This window comes from Patiria miniata, unplaced genomic scaffold, assembly GCF_015706575.1.
Source record: "Patiria miniata isolate m_02_andy unplaced genomic scaffold, ASM1570657v1 HiC_scaffold_22, whole genome shotgun sequence".
In the NCBI taxonomy this organism is placed as follows: domain Eukaryota; kingdom Metazoa; phylum Echinodermata; class Asteroidea; order Valvatida; family Asterinidae; genus Patiria; species Patiria miniata.
In genome coordinates this window covers 15,990,370-16,011,389 of record NW_024037061.1, presented here as the reverse complement: position 1 = coordinate 16,011,389, position 21,020 = coordinate 15,990,370, and the positions used below count along the sequence as shown (strand labels likewise).

Genomic DNA, 21,020 nt, shown 5'->3' with positions numbered 1-21,020 from the left:
GAATTAACTCTGTTTTACCCCAGACACCGCATACAAAAACAAACGCTAATGTGTAAACGCATATCCAGGCACCAGACTGTTCCTCATTTGCATACGTGTGCAAAAATCTTGCACATGCAAATGATCCAATACCAGGGTGAGAGAGCAGGTAGTGGTGGGCGCGTACTGCTCGACACCCTGGGGACGAGGTTGCCCAATGAGAAACTTTTCTAATGTTTTCAATGAGCAAATTGTTATATGTTCACAATTTGAACACAAAGCACGAAACTTCCTAAAATGACATCCCTGCAACAGCGCTCTCAGTTGTCAAGGAACAGCATGGACACTGTAATGATTAAAGAAGTACCTTTTTCAATACAATTTATATTCATTGAAATTTGAATAGTAAATTAAACAGTTTCCACACATTTTAAGAGGAGTAGAAAGTTACACAAAATGCAATGTTGTAGTGGAGTCCATCACCTGTCTCCGCAAGTCACTTGAAGTCCACAAGGCCTACTCAGTGCGCTGCAGATTGAAACAAAGCGCAAACGATGCAGTGCCAAGAGAACAAGGCTGACAAAACAACTGAGAAAATTCTGAGATTCTGGGAACACAAATAATGACAAGCACCAAAGAGGGGTGGGGTTCATCTAGCTATAGCTCCGTCGCATATCTTGCTTCAAATGTCACTGAAGGGGATTTTCATGGTTAATGCATTATCATGAAGAACAAACCGTTGGAACTTTCTTGTACCATCGTGACGGCTTTCATGTGGAAAGTACGGGAAAGGTTGCGGAACGGACAGAAAATCTAATTGGAGCAGATAACAACCCACGTTATCATGAACCATGCCCTCCTTATTAGCCGGAATACTTTGAGTAAACAATTGTGACATATTTTTGAGCGAACGAGGGCCCTAGCTATTCCTATAACTTGGAGTACGAATGGGAATACAACATTACAAGTTGCTAGGATTCCAAAAGTACATAATAACAATAGTTAATGGCTTCGTGCGTCAACAAGTGAAGTTTTTTTTTTTACCACTTTTGAGAGCCCCGTGGACGGGACATACAGCATGCGCGTGTCGCGCGTGTCGCGCGCGCATGTGCATGGCGCGAAATACGCACATTGCAACTAATTATATTCTGGATGTGCGGGAAGAATACAGCGTCTCCGGCCTTCTTGCAGGTACTAGGTGAGGGGGCACCTTTGCACGGAGTCCATATTTAGACAATCTCGTTCCCATGGTGTCGAGCAAACAAACAAACACTGACTTAAAACACAGCCAGGCACCAGACTATTCCTACTTTGCATAGGCCCTACATGTGCAAGATTTGTGAACATGCAAATGATCAAATACCAGGGTGAGAGAGCCGGTAGTGCTGGGAGCGAAGACACAGCATTACTCTTTATCGCTAGGGTCGGGCAGAGCTGGCATGGAATTTGACGCAGGAACAATGTATGCGAAAGTATATGTGTATGCTGTTTATATAAATCATAGTTGTGTGTACATGTACTTTCGTACATATGAGGAAAGTGACCTACTCATTCTGTAGACTATGATATACTTATTATGCGTGCAGATTATGCAAAACAACACTGCATATTGACCTCCGACTTCTGACCATTCAGTGGGCGCCATCTTTCGTGGACCCGCCCGATGTTGTATGACAACAAAAGGGTATTGATCAATAGACGGCTTTGGCGAAATTTCTGCTCTACATGACTCCAGCAGATAGGGGAATTGTGCCTTTGATGCAGGGGTGTAAATCCCGGGGGATGGGGGTGGGGGGTATAAATCCCCCGACCCGGGGGGGGGGGCTATTGAATCATCCCCCCCCCCACTTTTTTGTGATGAGAAAAAAAAGCAGATTTTTAGGTATTTTCCGAACGTCCCATCAACTAAAATGTATTCAAAAGCACTGAAAAGTGGAGAAACAACGTACAAAAGTTTTTAAAAATTTCCATGGCCGGGAAATTTTAGGATTTTGGTTATCCCCCCTCCCCCCCACTCGTCGGCACAGATTTATGCCACTGCAGTTTAATGACACAAGCATGGATTTTCTCACACAGTCAGAGTATGTCATGAGAAAGATATTTGAGAATAGGGCCATCGGAGATGTGTCCTTTGAAAAAATATAGGTAGAATAACAGGCAATTTTAGGATTTTCAAAATGGCTGCCATTGCTTGTTATTCTACCTAGATATTTTTTTCAAAGAAACTTCTGCGATGGCCCTATAGCCAAATGTCTTGTTCATGACATATTTGACTTTGTGCCAAATGCCACGCTTCAAGCATGATGCTTGTATCATCAAAGGCACGATCCCATCACCTATCTGCCGTATAGGCGTCTCCGATTGGCTGGCGCGCGATGTCGCACGAAAAGTAGTCACGTCATTATGTGAACGTATAATCCTCAGACTCCGTGTTTTGCTGCAAACAGCCTAAAAGGATTTATTTCTTTATTACATTTTTTTTTACCCAGGGTGTGCCCAAACAGTTTTTAAAAAATTGTTGCCATTGGGCCCCTGCATGATCACACACACACACACATGTACAAAATATAATGCATTACAAATACAATACAACACAATGAAATAAAATAAAAGCATACGCGATTACTGCATGACTATAAAAATTACTATACACACATGTGCAAAATAATACAGTACATTACAAATACAATACCCCACAATGAAATAAAAAGCATACGAGATTACTGCATAATTGTAAAGCAACTATTATAAATATTGTACAACATTACAAAGAAACAAATGAAACGACATCGCTAAGGTGATTTAAGTTTACGCGAAGAATTTGGACATTTCTTGTAACATCAGGTATAAGTCGAAGTATTTTTATATCGGTCCCTGAGTGAATTGGTATCGGCATGACTCCTATGAATATAATTCTTGGTGCAAAGTCCTTTTGTTTTCATCAGGATGCAACGTTCACTCCTGATTATACCAACCTGTAAGATATACCAAGCCTTCCACGAGAAGGCACAGGCATTGAGTTGTCTGGTTTCTTGAAAGAAAACTGATGCAATGAAGTCATGTCGAAGTTCATCTTTTGTTCACGCAGAATCCTCATCGTGCCGAACGTTATCAACGCGACAGTTTAACCGAATTTTGGAACGAAATCGTTTATAGTAAGGTTTAAATTGTTGAACCGACACAGGTTTTCAACAATGAGAGAATATTATGTCATCTGTCATGTCTTTATTCTTCGGTTTAATTGTGTCAATCGATTAGGCTCGGATTAAAGATTAAACCCTTCAAAGATCGAAGATACTGTAAATGCAATTTTAACTTAATAAGTAAATCAGGGAATGACCAAAATGGAAAGCAATTAATATAAAAAGTGGAATTCGAAAAGTTCCAATCGGACATTTTGTTATTTTTTAAGAAACGATGCACGGCGAATTGAAATGGCACTTCAAGGGGTTAGTATAAGGGAAAAAACCTAATGGATGTGGTATCTGGGGAATTTCCTTTTTTTTCTCCTCGTGGTGCCAGCCCCGAATACCTCGACCTATTTCAATCTCCAAAGAGTAAAATATTATCTGTCACTATTCCAGAGTCTACTACTTATCGACATAACCCCACAGAACAACCACGTGCAGATTTGTGAATCTGAAACTGATATATCTGATAAGACTTTTGCAAAATGTTTCTTAGTAGAAAACTGATGCATGAAGAATCTGAAGAAGGTAAACAAGTCCATCTTAGCCACTTCTTCTCTGTAGAACCTTAAACAGTTCGAAGCACTTTAGTCAGATTTGACTAGATAACACTAAAAAATTGCACACAGACGAACTGTTACATATTTGAATGGGTGTTTTATACACAAGCATACTGTCGCAATGTAGTGTTGGAAATTCTCGAAGATGCAATACTCTTGAAAGTTTGCTAACTAGAAAACAAAATAAATTTGGAAATAAGAAGAAAGAAGATAGTGGAACCTACAGCAACAAACTACGTTTTCACTCGCGCTTCATGGCGCAGATGTCAAATTCTTCTGGCGAGTAGGTGATACCATTCTTTCCTTTTAGAGACAGTGGAGACGAGTTGTCTGGTTTCTTGAAAGTAAACTGATGCAGGAAGAAACTGAAGAAGATAAGCAACTCCACCTTAGCCAGGTGCTCACCGATGCAGCTCCGACGACCAACGCTAAACGGTATCAACTCATCTGCCTGAACTGCCTCTCCCTTGTCGTTAAGGAATCTCTCGGGTTGGAACTGATCAGGATCGGACCATACTTTGGGGTCGCGGGCCACCGCCCACAAGTTGGGAACAAGGAATGCACCCTTGGGAATCATGAATCCATGGAACTGGGTGTCTGAGGCAGCAGCATGCGGAACACCGAAGGGTACAATCAAACTCAAGCGTTGAACCTCCCAGATGACGGCCCGAGTGAAATTCAGTTCCGGTTTGTCGGCCATCCTGGGCAGCCGGTTACGACCGACCACGGCGTCGATCTCTGTCTGGACTCGCTGCTGGATCTCGGGGTAGACAGCCATGTACAGGAGGGCCCACTGGAGGGTAGTGGCCGTGGTCTCAGAACCAGCAGCGAAGATATTTTCTATGGTTCCAACCAAGTTATCGTCTGTCAGGTAGCCGTGTTCCTCCCCGATGTCGTCTTTTGCTTGGTTGTTCTTGACTTCCACCAGGTATACATCAATGAAGTCTCTCAGATCATCTGCGTCAAAGGCAGCACGATGCTTGTCAATGACTTTTAGTAGGAACTCCCGGATCTCCTTGAAATTCGACACAATTTCACTGGTCGGCAAAAATGGCACATGTCGAAGTTCTGGGAAGTAATTGATGGCGCCACCAGATCCCAACAACTCGAAATTACGGGCGAGTAAAAAGAGCAGCCTCTCAAACTCTTTGTCGGTGTACTCGTAGCGTTTGCCGAAGACAACTGAACAAATAACGTTGGAAACGGCGTTGCCGAGTAAGTGTTTTGGATTAAAGGACTTCCCGTTGAAGGCAGACATCTCCTTCACCAGTTCCTCAGCTTCGGTGCCGATCTTCTCTTCGAAGCTCGTTTTGCCCACTCCGAAGCTCCTGAGGGCGGTTAGGCAGAAGCGACGGAGTTCGACCCAGGGCTGGCCGGAAATCGTGGCAACTCCTTCAAAAATAATTGGTAAATCATCGCAGTTAATTTTTTAATTTGTTATAAACATGGAAGAAGTCAACTGGAATTTCGAGTTTTTCTTTTGTCAGAGTGATCGAAGAAAGCCGAACTTGGGAAAATGAAAAAGATTTTCTCCCCGGCCGGTATGATCCCCCCGAATCTCAAAGATCATTCTCAAGCGATGGATGTGTGTAGAATTGATTACAAATTAGTGCTCTTACCATCGCTCAAAATCTTCTGAATAAGCATTTCAGGTCGGTCCTGTAGTTGAGGATGCTGGAAAGCTTCCTTCACGGAGGTGTAGTCATTGAGGACCACCGCAGTCTTGTTGAAGATCTGCAGACGAAACACGGGCCCGTACTTGGCAGCATACCTGATGAAGAGATCGTGGGGTTCCACGCCTCGTCGTATCTCACGTACAATGGCCGGAACGGAACCGATGAGTGGGAACCCCCAGGGGCCAGGTGGGAGGTTCTTCGGTCGCCCCAAGAACCAGCGAAGAACCAGAAGGACAACCACACACAGCAACACTGTGCGAACGTCCAGCAACCACATCATGTTCTGAAGAACGGACATATCTTGCAAATCGAAAGTTCATTTGATGACTTTGGGAAGGGATTTTGTCCGATAAAGTTTGCCCCACAGATAACAACCTGTGGTGCAGACAAGGTACATGTACCGTGTGTAGTCAATGCACAGTTACAGTCCTTGAACACTCCTAGCTATTTTCATACACACAATTGAGGGAAAGGCATTCGTGTGTTACGACTACACCTATCAACAATGACCTGTTACGTGCGAAAGCTTGTTTGTAATGGTGATTGTGATGGCTTTCTCCCTATCGTAGAGCTGGAATTGGTAAACCACGAAGCGTATTGTTGTGAAGCATTATTGTGTTTCCTTTAAATGTGGTCTGCGGCTGCAGGGCCGATTGGAATTTAAGTAATGCAATTGTCATGTTATGCAAGGCTGTCTTTATAAGTCAACCACTGTATTGTACTCGGCGCAGTTGGTCTAGAGGCGCCGTCGACAACGCCCAACATTTATTACTGTTCGCTTCACGATGTAATCTTATCTTATGTTCAGTTGAGTTGTCAGAAATAAATTATTTGGACCCAGAATTGGTCTCCGTATTTATATTTCTTTGAGTTTTGTCCTCGTCGATCCCGGTAGTGTTTAGCAACACAACAGTATCGTCTATGAACTTTGTGCACACGATACGTCACTTAATAGGCCTGAGACCTAATGACGTCACGCTTTGTTTACGTGTGCGCTTTCCTATGCGGTAGACGGTTCCTACTCGTCTGGCGTCCCGACTTCGCCCCCATTGGAAAGCTCATAAACAAAGCCGATACGTCATCTTAGGTCTATTCGTGGTGCGACCGACGCGACGCCATGTAAAAATCAGTTCTGTTTTTGTGCGTGTCTTTCTTCTCCGAGCTTTTTCAGAGGTTTCAACACTATTATCACCTTGCAGTATTACTAGGCTGAGCTATCATTTAAGTTGTAGGATGCGTCAGGTACAATGTTACGTTGTGATTAAAAATTCGTTATCTCACGCGGAAAATGCATTCCGTGTTGCATTCGCGGGATAACTAATAATATCCCGAGTTAATATATCGGCAAGACTATATTTGTTCTTCAAAATACAATTTTGTTTCGATCATGACGTAATATTTTTTTTGTTCAAGTTCATTTTAAAAAGTTTTGTTCACGAAGAGGGGATGTAATCTTACACGACTCTATCGTTATAATTCAAGCTTAAAACTCTGCGTAACAACCACGTGCAGAACTGTATATACATGTATCTGGTAATTATATAAGACTTTTGAAGAAAAAATGACAAGATATCAGACTGTGTTTGATTTAACATTGGTAGCTTATTAGAATGAAATTACTTTTTATATGGTAAATTGGTAAGATTGGTGTACATGTTTTTATCCACATTTGATATAGCGCGTAGGTCGAAATTTGGCATTGCGTAAGAAAGCAACCCCTCCGTGTAGAGAAAACGGGGGTGAGTTATTTGGTAAACTGATGATGCATGAAGACACTGAAGAAGATAAACATCTTCATCTTAGCCATTGTGCTGAGCTGCCTGAACTGCCTCCCCTTTGTCGTTTAGGAATCTCTCGGGTTTGAACTGATCGGGATCAGACCATACTTAGCGGTCACGGGCCGCGATTTTTTTCCCAAACGACATCCGCACGGGCCCGGTGTACGCTATGGCGTTTTGGACTTCACTTCTCTCAGAAACATGAGAAAAAAAATATGAAATTAGAAAAAAAAAATGAATTGGAACGTAGGCCTTAATGAAATTCAGATTTTATTTCCCTTTAAAAAAAATCGGAAAGAATGTTGCAACCTGACGCTACTTCAGTGGTTGTGTACAAAGTCTATGGAAAGTCAATTGTTAGTATTCCCTAACAAAATTGGAAATTTTTCTCTGTCGCAGATTCATCATGGTCTTATCATCATTTTTGCAATGACTGACCTTCATTGAGATGAAAAAAATCATCCAAGCCTCAGATTGGTAAAGAAAAACATTCTGGTACAAAACGGTGACTCGAACCTGTACCGCGAGGATTCCTCGATCACGGTAACTTATTCCCGGAGAAAAAGGTTAAAATCCACCCACTGCATAAATACTGTAACGGGAACTTATTGGGTTCTTGTCCTCCGAGTCCGGCCAAACGCAAGAAAAGGGGACAAACACAGGATTTCCAACTTCTGAAGAAACTCTTATTTATTCAGCACAACAACTCTGTGGTCAACCTGCCACACTGCTACCAGTACCACGACTGCTGATTCCCAGCATAGAAATACACAGTCTGAACAAATGTATACAATTGTAACAACCTACAATGACCCCGGCATCTTGCCTTTCCCGCGTCCCCCAACAAAAGAAACCCACTTAAGCAACCTATTTATAGAGCCTATTTCCGGAGCGCGCGCTAGCCAGACTCAAAACCAGGTCAGGTGCGCGCCGCCGGAGCCCCTCCGCCAGAGCACTAGTGTTAGAAAAGCAATGACATTAAAAGTACTGCATAGACTGTCCGTTACAATACTATCGGTCTAGCCCACAGACCATCTACAATCATAATTGCATGTACTGCAGTATTGGCGCAAATATGATCAAAGACAACAAATTCAACGTTACCCGAAGTTATTTACAGTCACCCATCTCCGGTGTCAAATGAAAATCGGACTCCTGTGAAAATCGGACTCCTTATCCCTATAATTGGTTAATCCCTCTCACGTGACAAGTCACTATCCCATACAGGCCTATAAATAGGCCTGTTAGGCCAAAAAAAAAAGTCTCCGGTTTCTGGTATGCGCGCGCGTCGCCGTAGCCATGCGCGTCGGCAAAATGAAAAAGTTTTTTTTTCAATGAAAGATGATGTCTCAAAACCGCCAAACTCACTGGTTTGACTGGAATCCTGCTGCTGCACAATTTTAACGTGTTTTTAGATTGGGTTATGGTCGAGAATAAGCTTTATGTGGCCTCTCTGGACTCCCATATATTTGCACTAAGTTTAGTCGGGCACCATTTGCAGTCATCAGCCGACATTTAAAGCAAAAAAATCAGGTAAAAAAAAAAAAAAGCCGCGTCGCCGCACCACTTTTTGGGCAAGCTCCATACCAGAAACCGGAGACTTTTTTTTTTGGCCTTATCAACTAGTGCGCAGTACTACCAACGAGTCCATATTTCATGGAGTCGGATATTCACGCTTCACCGGCACTACCTTCCATTGAGCACGTGACAATGGAACTCCATTTCGTGAAATGTTTACAGTGCAGTTTTTACTCTAAAAGCAGACAATAAAATGAATGTTACGTTGTTGCTTCATGATGGGCGCACCTTGGCGGTTCATGCAAAGTAGTCTCAAATGAAATATTAAGATGTCAGTTTATTGGACTCTGCTCCACCAGCTATACTAGGCATTCACATATATCTATGAGAAAAATATTATAAAACAAAAAAAATGATGATTAACTTAGATTTACTGTCATCAATATCCTGGCTTCCACATCACTGCACAAAACTGAAACTTTGCAAACGGCGCGGTATTAACGATGTAACTGAGTCGGGCTCAATCAGTTATGAGAGATTTTATCCCTATACCATTTTATTTGAAATGTTACAAGCTCTCATTTTTGGGAGTAATTTTAGGTCATGGTCTTTCTACAGAATACGCGCGAATATCTTCAAATTAAAGTCAACCATCTGATTAACTGTTCAATCACGCTTGGCTGCACAGATGTTAAACACCCTTGGTGAGTTGGTGAAACCACCTCTTCCCTTCAAAGTAAGTGGAGGTGAGTCGTCTGGTTTCTTGAATGTGAACTGATGCAGGAAGAAGCTGAAGAAGATAAACAACTCCATCTTAGCCAGGTGCTCACCGATGCAGCTCCGACGACCAACGCTAAACGGTATCAACTCCTCAGCCTGAACTGCCTCTCCCTTGTCGTTAAGGAATCTCTCGGGTTGGAACTTATTGGGATCGGACCATACTTTGGGGTCATGGGCCACCGCCCAGAGATTTGGGACAAGCAAGGCACCTTTAGGAATCACGAAACCATGGAACTGGGTGTCTGAGGCAGCAGCATGCGCCACACCTAAAGGAGCGATAATTGTCATGCGTTGAACCTCCCAAATGACCGCTCGGGTGAAGTTCAGTTCTGGTTTGTCGGCCATCCTGGGCAGCCGGTTGCGACCGACCACGGCGTCGATCTCGGCCTGGACTCGCTGTTGGATCTCGGGGTAGACAGCCATGTACAGGAGGGCCCACTGGAGCGTAGTGCCTGTGGTCTCAGTACCAGCCCCGAACAAATTTCCTACGGTTCCAGTAAAAGAGTGCTCGGTAAGATGAACATGTTTGGCACCGGCCTTAAGTTCCATTAGGTATGCATCAATGAAATCGTCCAAATTGTCAAGATCGAAGATGGCACGGTGATTGTCGATTATACGTGTTAGGAATAGCCGTATGGCCTCCATATTGGATTCCAACTTGTCAGTCGACATGAATGGCAGATAGCGGAGGGCTGGGAAGAAAAGCATTGCACCGCCAGATCCAAACAACTTGACATTTTCGCCCAACATAGACAGAAGATTCTTGAACTCTCCGTCTGCGTATTCATAGCGCTTCCCGAAAATGACAGAGCAGATGACGTTGGATACTGCGTTGCTGAGCAGCGGTTTGGGGTCAAAGGGCTTCCCGTTGAAAGCAGACATCTCCTTCATCAGTTCCTCAGCTTCAGTGCCGATCTTCTCCTCGAAGCTCGTTTTGCCCACTCCGAAGCTCCTGAGGACGGTCAGGCAGAAGCGACGAAGCTCAATCCATTTTTCACCAGATGCCATTCCTACGCCTATCAAATACAAAGCAGAGTATTTTGAATAACACTGTCTGGATTTTCCTGTCATTGTCCTGTCATTATATTCCCACAAAGAGTTTGACTGAGTGCTATATAGCAACTTTAATAGCAAGTAATACAAGAGTCGTTGTTTTTTGTCTTTCCATAGTCCCTTCTTTGATCCTGAGTCCTGGCCAAAAAAAGCCCCCCCCCCCCCAAAAAAAAAAAAATGAAAAATAAAAAAGAAGAAGAAAGTACTCAATGCTTAAAGGGAATATACATCATTTGCTTTTGCTGTAATTTTCAGAAATGGATGGAATTGGGGGGTTGGAAATATAAAGCAAATATAGTTGCACTGACTTTTTGGAGGTTTTGGGTTCGAAAATGCTATAAAAACCAAGAAAAACGATCATTTTCCTGTAGTCTGGTTCCCTGACTCCATATAAGAAGAAACAGAGCAGTTTACATACATTGGGGAATTGTAAGGTCAGGGAACCAGTCTAGCTGGCTCGTACCCGTTCATAGGTTTGTAATCGATTGCAAACAAGTGCAATGGTCAATTGGGGCCAGTATTTGAAAAAAAAGCCAGTTGTTTCCAACGCTGATCGGCCGATCAGCGTTGGAAATTGATACAAAAATACCACTTTTCTTGAAAATGACAGTATACCAGGTGCCATAATTTTACAGGATGCTTCAGGCTGTCATTTACCAACATCCTATTAACGTATTTTGCAAAAACTTGGTAGTTTTTTTTTTTTGATGTTTGCAAATTTTGTATATTCCCTTTAAGCAGTTAATTTATAAACAAACAACTTGAGTACATCTTCGAGTAAGCTGTTTTTGATTGTCAATAAGTATTTTACTTTTCACTCCTCGTGAGTGTCACCTAATATTGGAGAGCGATATGAACTGTTTTGTAGCCCAAGATATGACGAATTCCACAAAAGCGGCTCTTTATGTGGATTATACATTAAGGTTAGATAATCCAGTTTGTATCAACTTAAACTTTCATGTGGCTGAAGTTGAATTGTTAAAAAAGAGAAAGCTTTCTCTTTTAGATGGTCGTCCCAATATCGCTTGCTATAAAGTGCCTTGATTCTTTAATTTATAAAGCCCCATTTTCAGTTTGTGACTAGTTAGAGTAAAAAAAGGGCTGCAAATTACCTTCACTTCTGAAGAGCTTGGTGAAAAGCAGTTTAGGTCTGTCGTTCAGCTGAGGATGTTGAAAAGCTTCCTTCACGGAGGTGTAGTCATTGAGGACTACCACAGTCTTGTTGAGGATCTGCAGACGAAACACGGGTCCGAACTTGGCAGCATACCTCATGAAGAGATCGTGGGGTTCCACGCCTCGTCGTACCTCACGAATAATGGCCGGAACGGAACCGATGAGTGGGAATCCCCAGGGGCCAGGTGGGAGGTTCTTAGGTCGCCCCAAAAACCAGCGAAGAACCAGAAGGACAACCACGCACAGCAACACTGTGCGCAGGTCTAGATACCACAACATGTTATTAAGAAGAGACATGTTTCCACTGTCGAAACCTTGGGAAAGATTTGGTCCGATTTTGGCTCCCCAAAAGACGCATAAAAACCAACCTGAAGACCAAGTGATGTTTATACACTATACGAGAACAGACAAGGTACATGAAAAGAGTGTATGATGTTTAGTGGCAGTGCACGCTTATATAGGCGCCTAGAGCGCGCCAACCCGATTGCATTCCGTGCGATAAAACGACACCTTTGACTTTAGATATAAAATGGCCTCGGTATTATTGATTGACATGGTGACATGATGAACCAGCGTTACTCTCTATCCCTCGAGTCGGGTAGAGCTGGCATGGAATTTGACACCAGAATTAATGTATGCGAAAGTTGACGCAAGTCTTTTACTTCGAGCTTTTTCAAGTGGTCTCAACATTTTATTATCCATTTTGTATAGCTGTTTACGTTTCGAACTGACAGCTCCTCGGTTATCGCCAGGCTGCAATTTACATGTATTAGTTGTTGTGGTATGTTGTTCTATGTACATAGCTGGGTACACGTTTGTACATACCTGGATTGTTACCTATACTAATTTCGTGGATTATGATATGCGTACAGATTATGCAAAATAACACTGCGTCTTTACTTCTAAAGGCGTCTCCGATTGGCTGGCGCGCGATGTCGCACAAAATGTATACTTCGCTCGTACCCCCGCCCTGCAAACAGGGCGCTGGGACACGCTGATGAGCTTCACAGAATCTTCAAGTGAAGGAAGTTCGGATGGCATTCTGGGTAACTTATCATGACCTATGTATAAAACATCTGGCTGCAGCTGTTTAAAACCAACCTGAAGACCTGTGATGTTTATATACTACGTGTACGAGACCAGGAAGGCGCATGAAAAGACTGTACTATGTTTAGTGTCAGTGCATACTGAGAGTCTCTTATAATACTATCATTGCATTTCGTGCGATAAAACGACACCTTTGATCTGTAGATATAACATGACCTCGGTCACGTTGTTTGATTATGGTGGCATGCTGACACAGCATATTACCAGGGTCGCGGGTAGAGCTGGCATGGAATTTGACACCCTGCAGGGTCACTGTGTGCGAAAGTCGACGCAAATTAAATCAGTTTTGTTGTTGCCCAGGTCTTTTACCTCGAGCTTTTTCAAGTGGTTTCAATACTATTTCATCATCCATTGTGTAGCTATTAAAATACTTAGTTTCAATTTCTGAAGAATCGCTCCATACCTCTTTCCTAATAAGTCTTACTGATGACATTACACTTTGTTTACACGTGTGCTTTCCTATGGGAGCCTGGCGGGGACGACGGTTTCGTAACCCTATAGAAAAGCGCACCAGTAAACAAAGTGTGCCGTCATCAGTACAAAGACTGATGTGTCTCGTATACTTTGCAAACCGATTACTGGCGATAGAATTGTTTTCATCCGTTTTATCAAAAAACTTGGGGGAACGCTCGGGGTTAACCTGGAGAGCACACAATGGGTCCAACCTCGACTCTAAACACACATACATGTCTAGACTTAATTGAATTCAAGTCGATAATTGCCGGGTCTTTGTTCGCCTGCCATGAACCTCGCCGTGATAATTATGGACAGTTTACGCATACCGTTCCTGGGTTTAGGACGACACTAATAACATGCGGGGACGGTGGTGAATCCTCGACGCTAATAAGTATGTACGTCGGCGGTGTGTAAATGGTCCGTGCTCCTACTAACTAAGGTCGGCCGCGCTGTATGTAGCAGACAAAACACTACTGTGACTTGCCCTCAACTCTACATCACGCATCGCAACAAAAGAGAAGAATGATTGTTTACCCAAAGTATTGTCCTCAGGAGGGCATGGTTCACAATAACGTGCATCGATATCGGCTTCCAAATATTCTCACTTCTGTTCCAACCTCTCACCTACTTCCCATAGAGAAATCAAAAGGCCTGTACGTACAGCGGCGTAGCCAGGGTTCTCATCCTGGGGGGGGGGGGGGGGGGGGGGGCGTGTTGGGGGCTGGAGGTTACAATGGAGGGGCGCAAAACAATTTCATATGTGCTGAAAGGTAGACAGGTTTTTTTCCCATCGGACACCCGACCTCCGTAAAATCAAATAGTGTGTGTGGGTGTGTGTGTGTGCGTACAAACACTGTCTTATGGGGTACCGGAACAATGGGAGGTACCCCACAAGGAATGCCCACCGACTTGCGGGGTACCGTTTTGGTACCCCACAAGTTTTTCACGAAATAGATAGATGGATTTTATTCAAAAACTAGGAATTTCCAAGGTGGGTTGATGCGTCGCAAATGGAAGAGTTTTAGAAAAGGGATATTAAGTCCAAATTTCAGCCCAGGAAATGAATTCTGGTTAAAATAAGAGCATTTTGACATAAGGGTTTTGGGGAAATGTCTTGTCTGTACTTGGGGTGGGGAAGTGCGTGTTGGGGGGAGGGGAGCCGTGGGGAAGGGGATGAGTTGAGACGGGTGGGGGTGATTTGGCTTCACGGTAGTTTTGGGGCAATGTCTTGTCTGTACTTGGGGTGGGGAGGTGCGTGTCGGGGGAGGGGAGCTGTGGGGAAGGGGCTGAGTTGGGATGGGTGGGGGTGATTTGGCTACAAGGAGGTTTGGGGGCAATGTCTTGTCTGTACTTGGGGTGGGGAGGTGCGTGTTGGGGAAGGGGAGCTGTGGGGAAGGGGCTGAGTTGGGATGGGTGGGGGTGATTTGGCTACAAGGTGGTTTTGGGGGCAATGTCTTGTCTGTACTTGGGGTGGGGAGGTGCATGTCGGGGGAGGGGAGCTGTGGGGAAGGGGCTGAGTTGGGATGGGTGGGGGTGATTTGGCTACAAGGAGGTTTGGGGGCAATGTCTTGTCTGTACTTGGGGTGGGGAGGTGCGTGTTGGGGAAGGGGAGCTGTGGGGAAGGGGCTGAGTTGGGATGGGTGGGGGTGATTTGGCTACAAGGTGGTTTTGGGGGCAATGTCTTGTCTGTACAGGGGTGGGTAGCTGTATGGATGAGGAGCTGCTGTGGGGGATGGTGGCTGTTGGGGAGGGGTTTGGATGGATGGGGCTGACCACTATGTTTGTATGCATTTTATTAATTTACATGTACCAACGTTTCGCCGCCCAAAACTACTTTAATTAATTGTCAATAAATTTTGTGAATGATAAGTTCAATTTGAAAACTGAAGTAAGTATGAAGTCTTTTATGTGCTGTCAAATCTACAAGAGAAACGAACAATTAATAAGAAGTCACTGAAATCACTCAGTTAGTCAATTCCAAATCGAATGATATGGTTTGCAATTTAAAATTGGTGTTTCTATTGTTAGGGACTCTACACTTTTGTACAATTAATTTTCTTTCCCAAAATATAACTTATACATTCTCATTTAATTGTCTTTCCTAGAATTTATAATCTCGCCTTTCTTACTTTGGACAATTTATTGTAATAATTAGCAATTGATTAAAAAAAATCCATCATAATGGATCGAATAATATTATATGATAATAATAATGACACTGGTATAGCGCTTTACACAAAATGTCTCAAAGTGCTTCACAAATTTAAAAGATCTATAAAGGAAAGTGGTAATTTACAGAAGGACCTTAATTTTCTTCCTAAAAAAACACGAAGTTTCTATGAAAAGTACAAACAAGCTACAAGTTAGACTTAAAACAGTTAAAACAGCTGGAAAAGTTACGAATGGGGGGGACCCATCAAACGATAAGGTAATAAATGAAAAGAGGGAAGTGATGTGGCCAAGCGGTAAGGGTTCGTGACTCATGATCAGAGGGTCAGGGGTTCAAATCCAGCTGCCGGCCATACGTTGTGTCCTTGGGCAAGGCACTTAATCCCCACTTGCCTCTCTCCACCCAGGAGTATAAATGGGTACCAGCATTAGCTAGGGAGTAACCTGCGATGGACTGGCATCCTGTCCAAGGGGAATAGAAAAATTCTCAGTCGTTTCATGCCAAGGAAACCGGAGATAAACGCCGGCCTGATGGGCCATATAGGCTCGGGACAGACTTTACTTTACTTATATAGCGCTTTACACAAAATGTCTCAAAGCGCTTCACAAATTTTAAAAGATCTATAAAAGAAAGAGGTAATTTACAAAAGGACCTTAATTTTCTATCTAAAAACACGAGATTTCCATGAAAAGTACAAAAACGTTACAAGTTAGACTTAAAACAGTGAAAACAGGTGGAAAAGTTACAAATAGGGGAACCCATAAACGATAAGGTAATAAATGAAAAGATAAATATGTATCATAAAAATTCAAAAACAAGTGAGAGGGCTTGGACGAGCGATCGCATAATACTATTATAATTACAAGAAATTATTGTGTAAAAAGAAATTTAAACATTCTTTTCTACAATGAAACCGTCACCATTTTGGAAATCAGAATTGTTTTTTACACATACATCGCGCACCGTCTTTGAAACGAGTAAGATTTGACTACAGCTACAGCTAAAGCTCTAGCCAGCTGCATGGGCCCAGCATTGATTGCTTCTTTTTAAATTTGATTACAGTTTTAAGGAACGAACTTTTAAACTAAATTTGTAATTATACATTTCTACATCGAATTTATTGTAAACTTGGTTGGTCCTTGTCGGACCTTCAAACTGTTCCAATATGGAAAGATTAGAAATATTGTGAAATACCTTACTGGACTGTTATTAGTAAATGACATTCTAAAGCATCCTGTAAAATCATGGCACCTGATGTGCTGACATTTTCAAGAAAAGTGGTATTTTTTATCAATTTACAACGCTATTCGGCCTACCAGCGTTGGAAAGAAACTGTTTTTCCAAATACTGCCACCAAATTACCATATTTAGTTAGTCTGAATTTTGTTTGCAATCGATTACACATCTATGAACAGGTACAAGCCTCTAGACTGGGTCCCTGACCTTACAATTCCCCGACGTCTATAAATTGCTCCATTTCAATTTAAGTGGGGTCAGGAAACCAGACTACAAGAACATACGTTTTTCTTGGTTTTTCCAGCATCTACGAATACAAAACTTCAAACAAGTCAGTGTAACAATATTTGCTATGAAATACTAATCCCCCAAATCCATTCATTTCTGAAAATTACAGAAGGAGCACGTTTGTGTATGTTTTGTTTAACTGTACGCGTCGAATCACTCTAGGCACTCTAGTCACTCTACACTCTAGTCTCCGTTTTTTTCTCTGTCAAATCTGCCTGGGTGTTTTATACACAAGCAGACTGTGTAGTATTGGAGAACCACTCAGAAGGAACGAATTAGACGCATTGGTGATTGTAGTAGGCCTATAATTTTAAAGTCTATGTCATTTAGGAATGATTTCACTGACAAGCACTTGACACTGATTGATAGTGAAACAAATCATCCCAACTCTACAACAGAATGTGGTAGTTCTTTTAATTTCTAGAATGGAGTGGTGGACAAAAGGACTACCGTGGAAGTATAGCACAATTATAAAAAGAGTACATGATTTGTCTGGGTGACTTTCCTAAGATTCAGGCATGGCTTTTGAAGTTTGCAGCTATTTAGAAGACAAGATTAATTGGACATAGGCAGAAAGGAGATAGTGGAACCACCATCATCTCCCTATTATAGTTACTCGCGCTTCATGGCACAGATGTTAAACACCCTTGGTGAGTTGGTTAAACCACCTCTTCCCTTCAAAGCTGGTGGGGGTGCGTCGTCTGGTTTCTTGAAGGTAAACTGATGCAAGAAGAAGCTGAAGAAGACAAACAACTCCATCTTAGCCAGGTGCTCACCGATGCAGCTCCGACGACCAACGCTAAACGGTATCAACTCCTCAGCCTGAACTGCCTCTCCCTTGTCGTTAAGGAATCTCTCGGGTCGGAACTGATCGCGATCGGACCATACTTTGAGGTCACGGGCCACCGCCCACAAGTTGGGGACAAGGAGTGAACCCTTGGGAATCATGAAGCCATGGAACTGGGTGTCTGAGGCAGCAGCATGCGGAATACCCAAAGGAGCGACAATTGTCATGCGTTGAACCTCCCAGATGACCGCTCGGGTAAAGTTCAGTTCCGGTTTGTCGGCCATCCTGGGCAGCCGATTGCGACCGACCACGGCGTCGATCTCTGCCTGGACTCGCTGTTGGATATCGGGGTAGACAGCCATGTACAGGAGGGCCCAATGGAGCGTTGTGGCCGTGGTCTCAGAACCAGCCGCGAAGAGATTTGTTATGGTTCCAGTAAAAGTGTGCTCGGTAAGATGACCATGTTTGGCACCGGCCTTGTCATTCGCTTGGTTGTTCCTAAGTTCCATCAGGTATACATCGATGAAATCGTCCAAATTGTCGAGATCGAAGACAGCACGATGGTTGTCGATTATACTTGTTAGGAATAGTTCTATAGCCTTAACATTCGATTCCAACTTGTTAGCCGACATGAATGGCAGATGGCGCAGGGCTGGGAAGAAAATCATTGCACCGCCAGATCCAAACAACTTGGCATTTTCTCCCAACATAGACAGAAGATTCTTGAACTCTCCGTCTGCGTATTCATAGCGCTTCCCGAAAATGACAGAGCAGATGACGTTGGATACTGCGTTGATGAGCAGTGGTTTGGGGTCAAAGGGCTTCCCGTTTAAAGCAGACATCTCCTTCATCAGTTCCTCAGCTTCGGTGCCGATCTTCTCTTCGAAGCTCGTTTTGCCCACTCCGAAGCTCCTGAGGACGGTCAGGCAGAAGCGACGAAGCTCGACCCATTTTTCACCAGAGGCAAATGCTACGCCTATCAAATACAGAGCAGAGTATTTTGACTAACACTGTCCGGTTTTATTTCTTCAAGCATTGTCATAGTATTCACACAAAGAGTTTGACTGAGTGTAATCAAGTAATTACAAGAGTCGTTTTTTTTTACCTTTCCAAAGTCCCCACTCCCCAGTCCTGGCCGTACAAAAATGGATGCTATGACACTTTCCATGGCCAAAAAAGCCCTGCGAGTGTCACCTTATTTGAGAACAATATGAAATGTTGGGTTTTTTTATCAAAAAGTGTAGCGCAAGAAATGACGAATTCCACAAAAGCTGCTCTTTATGTATACATTAAGGTTAGATAATTCAGTTTGTATCAACTTATACTTTCATGTGGCTGAAGTTGAATTGTTAAAAAAGAGAAAGATGGTCGTCCCAGGCCCACCCTGATCGCTGGCCATAAACTGTTTTCTTTAATTGATAAAGCCCCATTTTCAGTTGGTAAGTTTGAGTCATTTTAAACAAAATCTCTGTAATACGACTCAACCCCACACCAAAGAAAAAAAAACAAAAAAAAACGAGTGCTGCAGATTACCTTCACTTTTCAAGAGCTCATTTAAAAGATTGTCAGGCCTGTCGTTCAGCTGAGGATGTTGGAAAGCTTCCTTCACGGAGGTGTAGTCATTGAGGACGACTACAGTCTTGTTGAAGATCTTCAGACGAAACACGGGCCCGTACTTCGCAGCATACCTCATGAAGAGATCGTGGGGTTCCACGCCTCGTCGCATCTCACGATGAATGGCCAGAACGGAACCGATAAGTGGGAATCCCCAGGGGCCAGGAGGGAGGTTCTTAGGTCGCCCCAAGAACCAGCGAAGAACCAGAAGGACAACCACACACAGCAACACTGTGCGCAGGTCTAGATACCACAACATATTATAAAGAAGAGACATGTTTCCACTGTCGAAACCGTTGACGACTTGGGAAAGATTTAGTCCGATTTTGGCACCCCAAAATACGCATAAAACCAACCCGAAGACTCAGTGATGTTTTTACACTATACGAGAACAGACAAGGTACATAAAAAGAGTGTATGATGTTTAGTGGCAGTGCACGCTCCAATATATAGGCGCCTAGAGCGCGCCAACCCTATTGCATTTCGTGCGATAAAACGACACCTTTGACTTTAGATATAAAATGGCCTCGGTATTATGATTGACATGGTGACATGATGACACAGCGTTACTCTCTATCCCTCGAGTCGGGTAGAGCTGGCATGGAATTTGACACCAGGATCAATGTATGCGAAAGTTGACGCAGGTCTTTTACTTCGAGCTTTTTCAAGTGGTTTCAACATCCATTTTGTATAGCTGTTTACGTTTCGAACTGACAGCTCCTCGGTTATCGCCAGGCTGCAATTTACATGTATTAGTTGTTGTTCTATGTACATAGCTGAGTACACTTTTGTACATACCTGGATTGTTACTTATACTAATTTCGTGGATTATGATATGCGTGCAGATTATGCAAAATAACAATGCGTCTTTACTTCTAAAGGCGTCTCCGATTGGCTGGCGCCAAAATGTATACTTAACTTCGCTCGGTCGGCCGCGCTGTATGTAGCAGACAAAACACTACTGTGACTTGCCCTCAACTCTACATCACGCATCGCAACAAAAGAGAAGAATGATTGTTTACCCAAAGTAATGTCCTCAGGAGGGCATGGTTCACAATAACGTGCATCGATATCGGCTTCCAAATATTCTCACTTCTGTTCCAACCTCTCATCTACTTCCCATAGAGAAATCAAAAGGCCTGTACGTACAGCGGCGTAGCCAGGGTTCTCATGGGGGGGGGGGGGGGGGGGGCTGGAGGTTATAATGGACAGATTTTTTTCCCCATCGGACACCCGACCTCCGTAAAATCAAATAGTGGGTGTGTGGGTGTGTGTGTGTGTTGGGGGGGGGGGGGGGGGGGCTGGGGCTACGAGGTGGTTTGGGGGAAATGTCTTGCCTGTACTTGGGTTGGGAAGGTGCGTGTCGGGGAGGGGAGCTGTGGGGAAGGAGCTGAGCTAGGAAGGGTGGGGGTGATTTGGCTTCACGGTAGTTTTGGGGCAATGTCTTGTCTGTAATGGGGGTGGGAAGGTGCGTGTTGGGGAGAGAAGCTGTGGGGGAAGGGGCTGAGTTGGGATGGGTGGGGGTGATTGGCTACAAGGTGGTTTGGGGGCAATGTCTTGTGTGTACTGGGGGTAGGGAGGTGCGTGTTCGGGGGAGGGGAGCTGTGGGGGAAGGGGCTGAGTTGGGATGGGTGGGGGATGATTTGGCTACAAGGTG

At 43.6% G+C, this 21,020-nt stretch overlaps 3 protein-coding genes across 3 annotated transcripts; all 3 read right to left on the bottom strand.

Annotated features, from left to right (window-relative positions):
* Window positions 1-2,405: 2,405 nt before the first annotated feature.
* LOC119729961 (cytochrome P450 2J6-like) lies at window positions 2,406-6,318 on the bottom strand. Its single transcript, XM_038202754.1, has 2 exons — window positions 5,347-6,318; window positions 2,406-5,119 (listed from the first exon to the last, which is right to left on the bottom strand). Exons 1-2 carry the CDS (start codon window positions 5,699-5,701, stop codon window positions 3,969-3,971), a joined length of 1,506 nt encoding a protein of 501 aa, XP_038058682.1. The 5' UTR covers window positions 5,702-6,318; the 3' UTR covers window positions 2,406-3,968.
* A 2,463-nt stretch (window positions 6,319-8,781) lies between these two features.
* Window positions 8,782-12,638, bottom strand: LOC119729960 (cytochrome P450 2J6-like). Its single transcript, XM_038202753.1, has 2 exons — window positions 11,645-12,638; window positions 8,782-10,495 (listed from the first exon to the last, which is right to left on the bottom strand). The coding sequence occupies exons 1-2, from the start codon at window positions 12,000-12,002 to the stop codon at window positions 9,366-9,368; spliced, it is 1,488 nt and encodes a 495-aa protein (XP_038058681.1). The 5' UTR covers window positions 12,003-12,638; the 3' UTR covers window positions 8,782-9,365.
* A 4,387-nt stretch (window positions 12,639-17,025) lies between these two features.
* LOC119730932 (cytochrome P450 2J6-like) lies at window positions 17,026-20,467 on the bottom strand. Its single transcript, XM_038204002.1, has 2 exons — window positions 19,283-20,467; window positions 17,026-18,725 (listed from the first exon to the last, which is right to left on the bottom strand). Exons 1-2 carry the CDS (start codon window positions 19,638-19,640, stop codon window positions 17,575-17,577), a joined length of 1,509 nt encoding a protein of 502 aa, XP_038059930.1. The 5' UTR covers window positions 19,641-20,467; the 3' UTR covers window positions 17,026-17,574.
* Window positions 20,468-21,020: the final 553 nt, after the last annotated feature.

What these genes read in the sequence shown, in the direction of transcription:
- LOC119729961 (XM_038202754.1), bottom strand. Translation starts at nt 5,701, where the DNA reads ATGTCCGTTCTTCAGAACATGATGTGGTTGCTGGACGTTCGCACAGTG. An exon ending in TCAGAAGATTTTGAGCGATG is followed by an intron (nt 5,120 to 5,346) that starts GTAAGAGCACTA and finishes TTATTTTTGAAG; the next exon opens with GAGTTGCCACGATTTCCGGC.
- LOC119729960 (XM_038202753.1), bottom strand. Translation starts at nt 12,002, where the DNA reads ATGTCTCTTCTTAATAACATGTTGTGGTATCTAGACCTGCGCACAGTG. An exon ending in CAAGCTCTTCAGAAGTGAAG is followed by an intron (nt 10,496 to 11,644) that starts GTAATTTGCAGC and finishes TGTATTTGATAG; the next exon opens with GCGTAGGAATGGCATCTGGT.
- LOC119730932 (XM_038204002.1), bottom strand. Translation starts at nt 19,640, where the DNA reads ATGTCTCTTCTTTATAATATGTTGTGGTATCTAGACCTGCGCACAGTG. An exon ending in TGAGCTCTTGAAAAGTGAAG is followed by an intron (nt 18,726 to 19,282) that starts GTAATCTGCAGC and finishes TGTATTTGATAG; the next exon opens with GCGTAGCATTTGCCTCTGGT.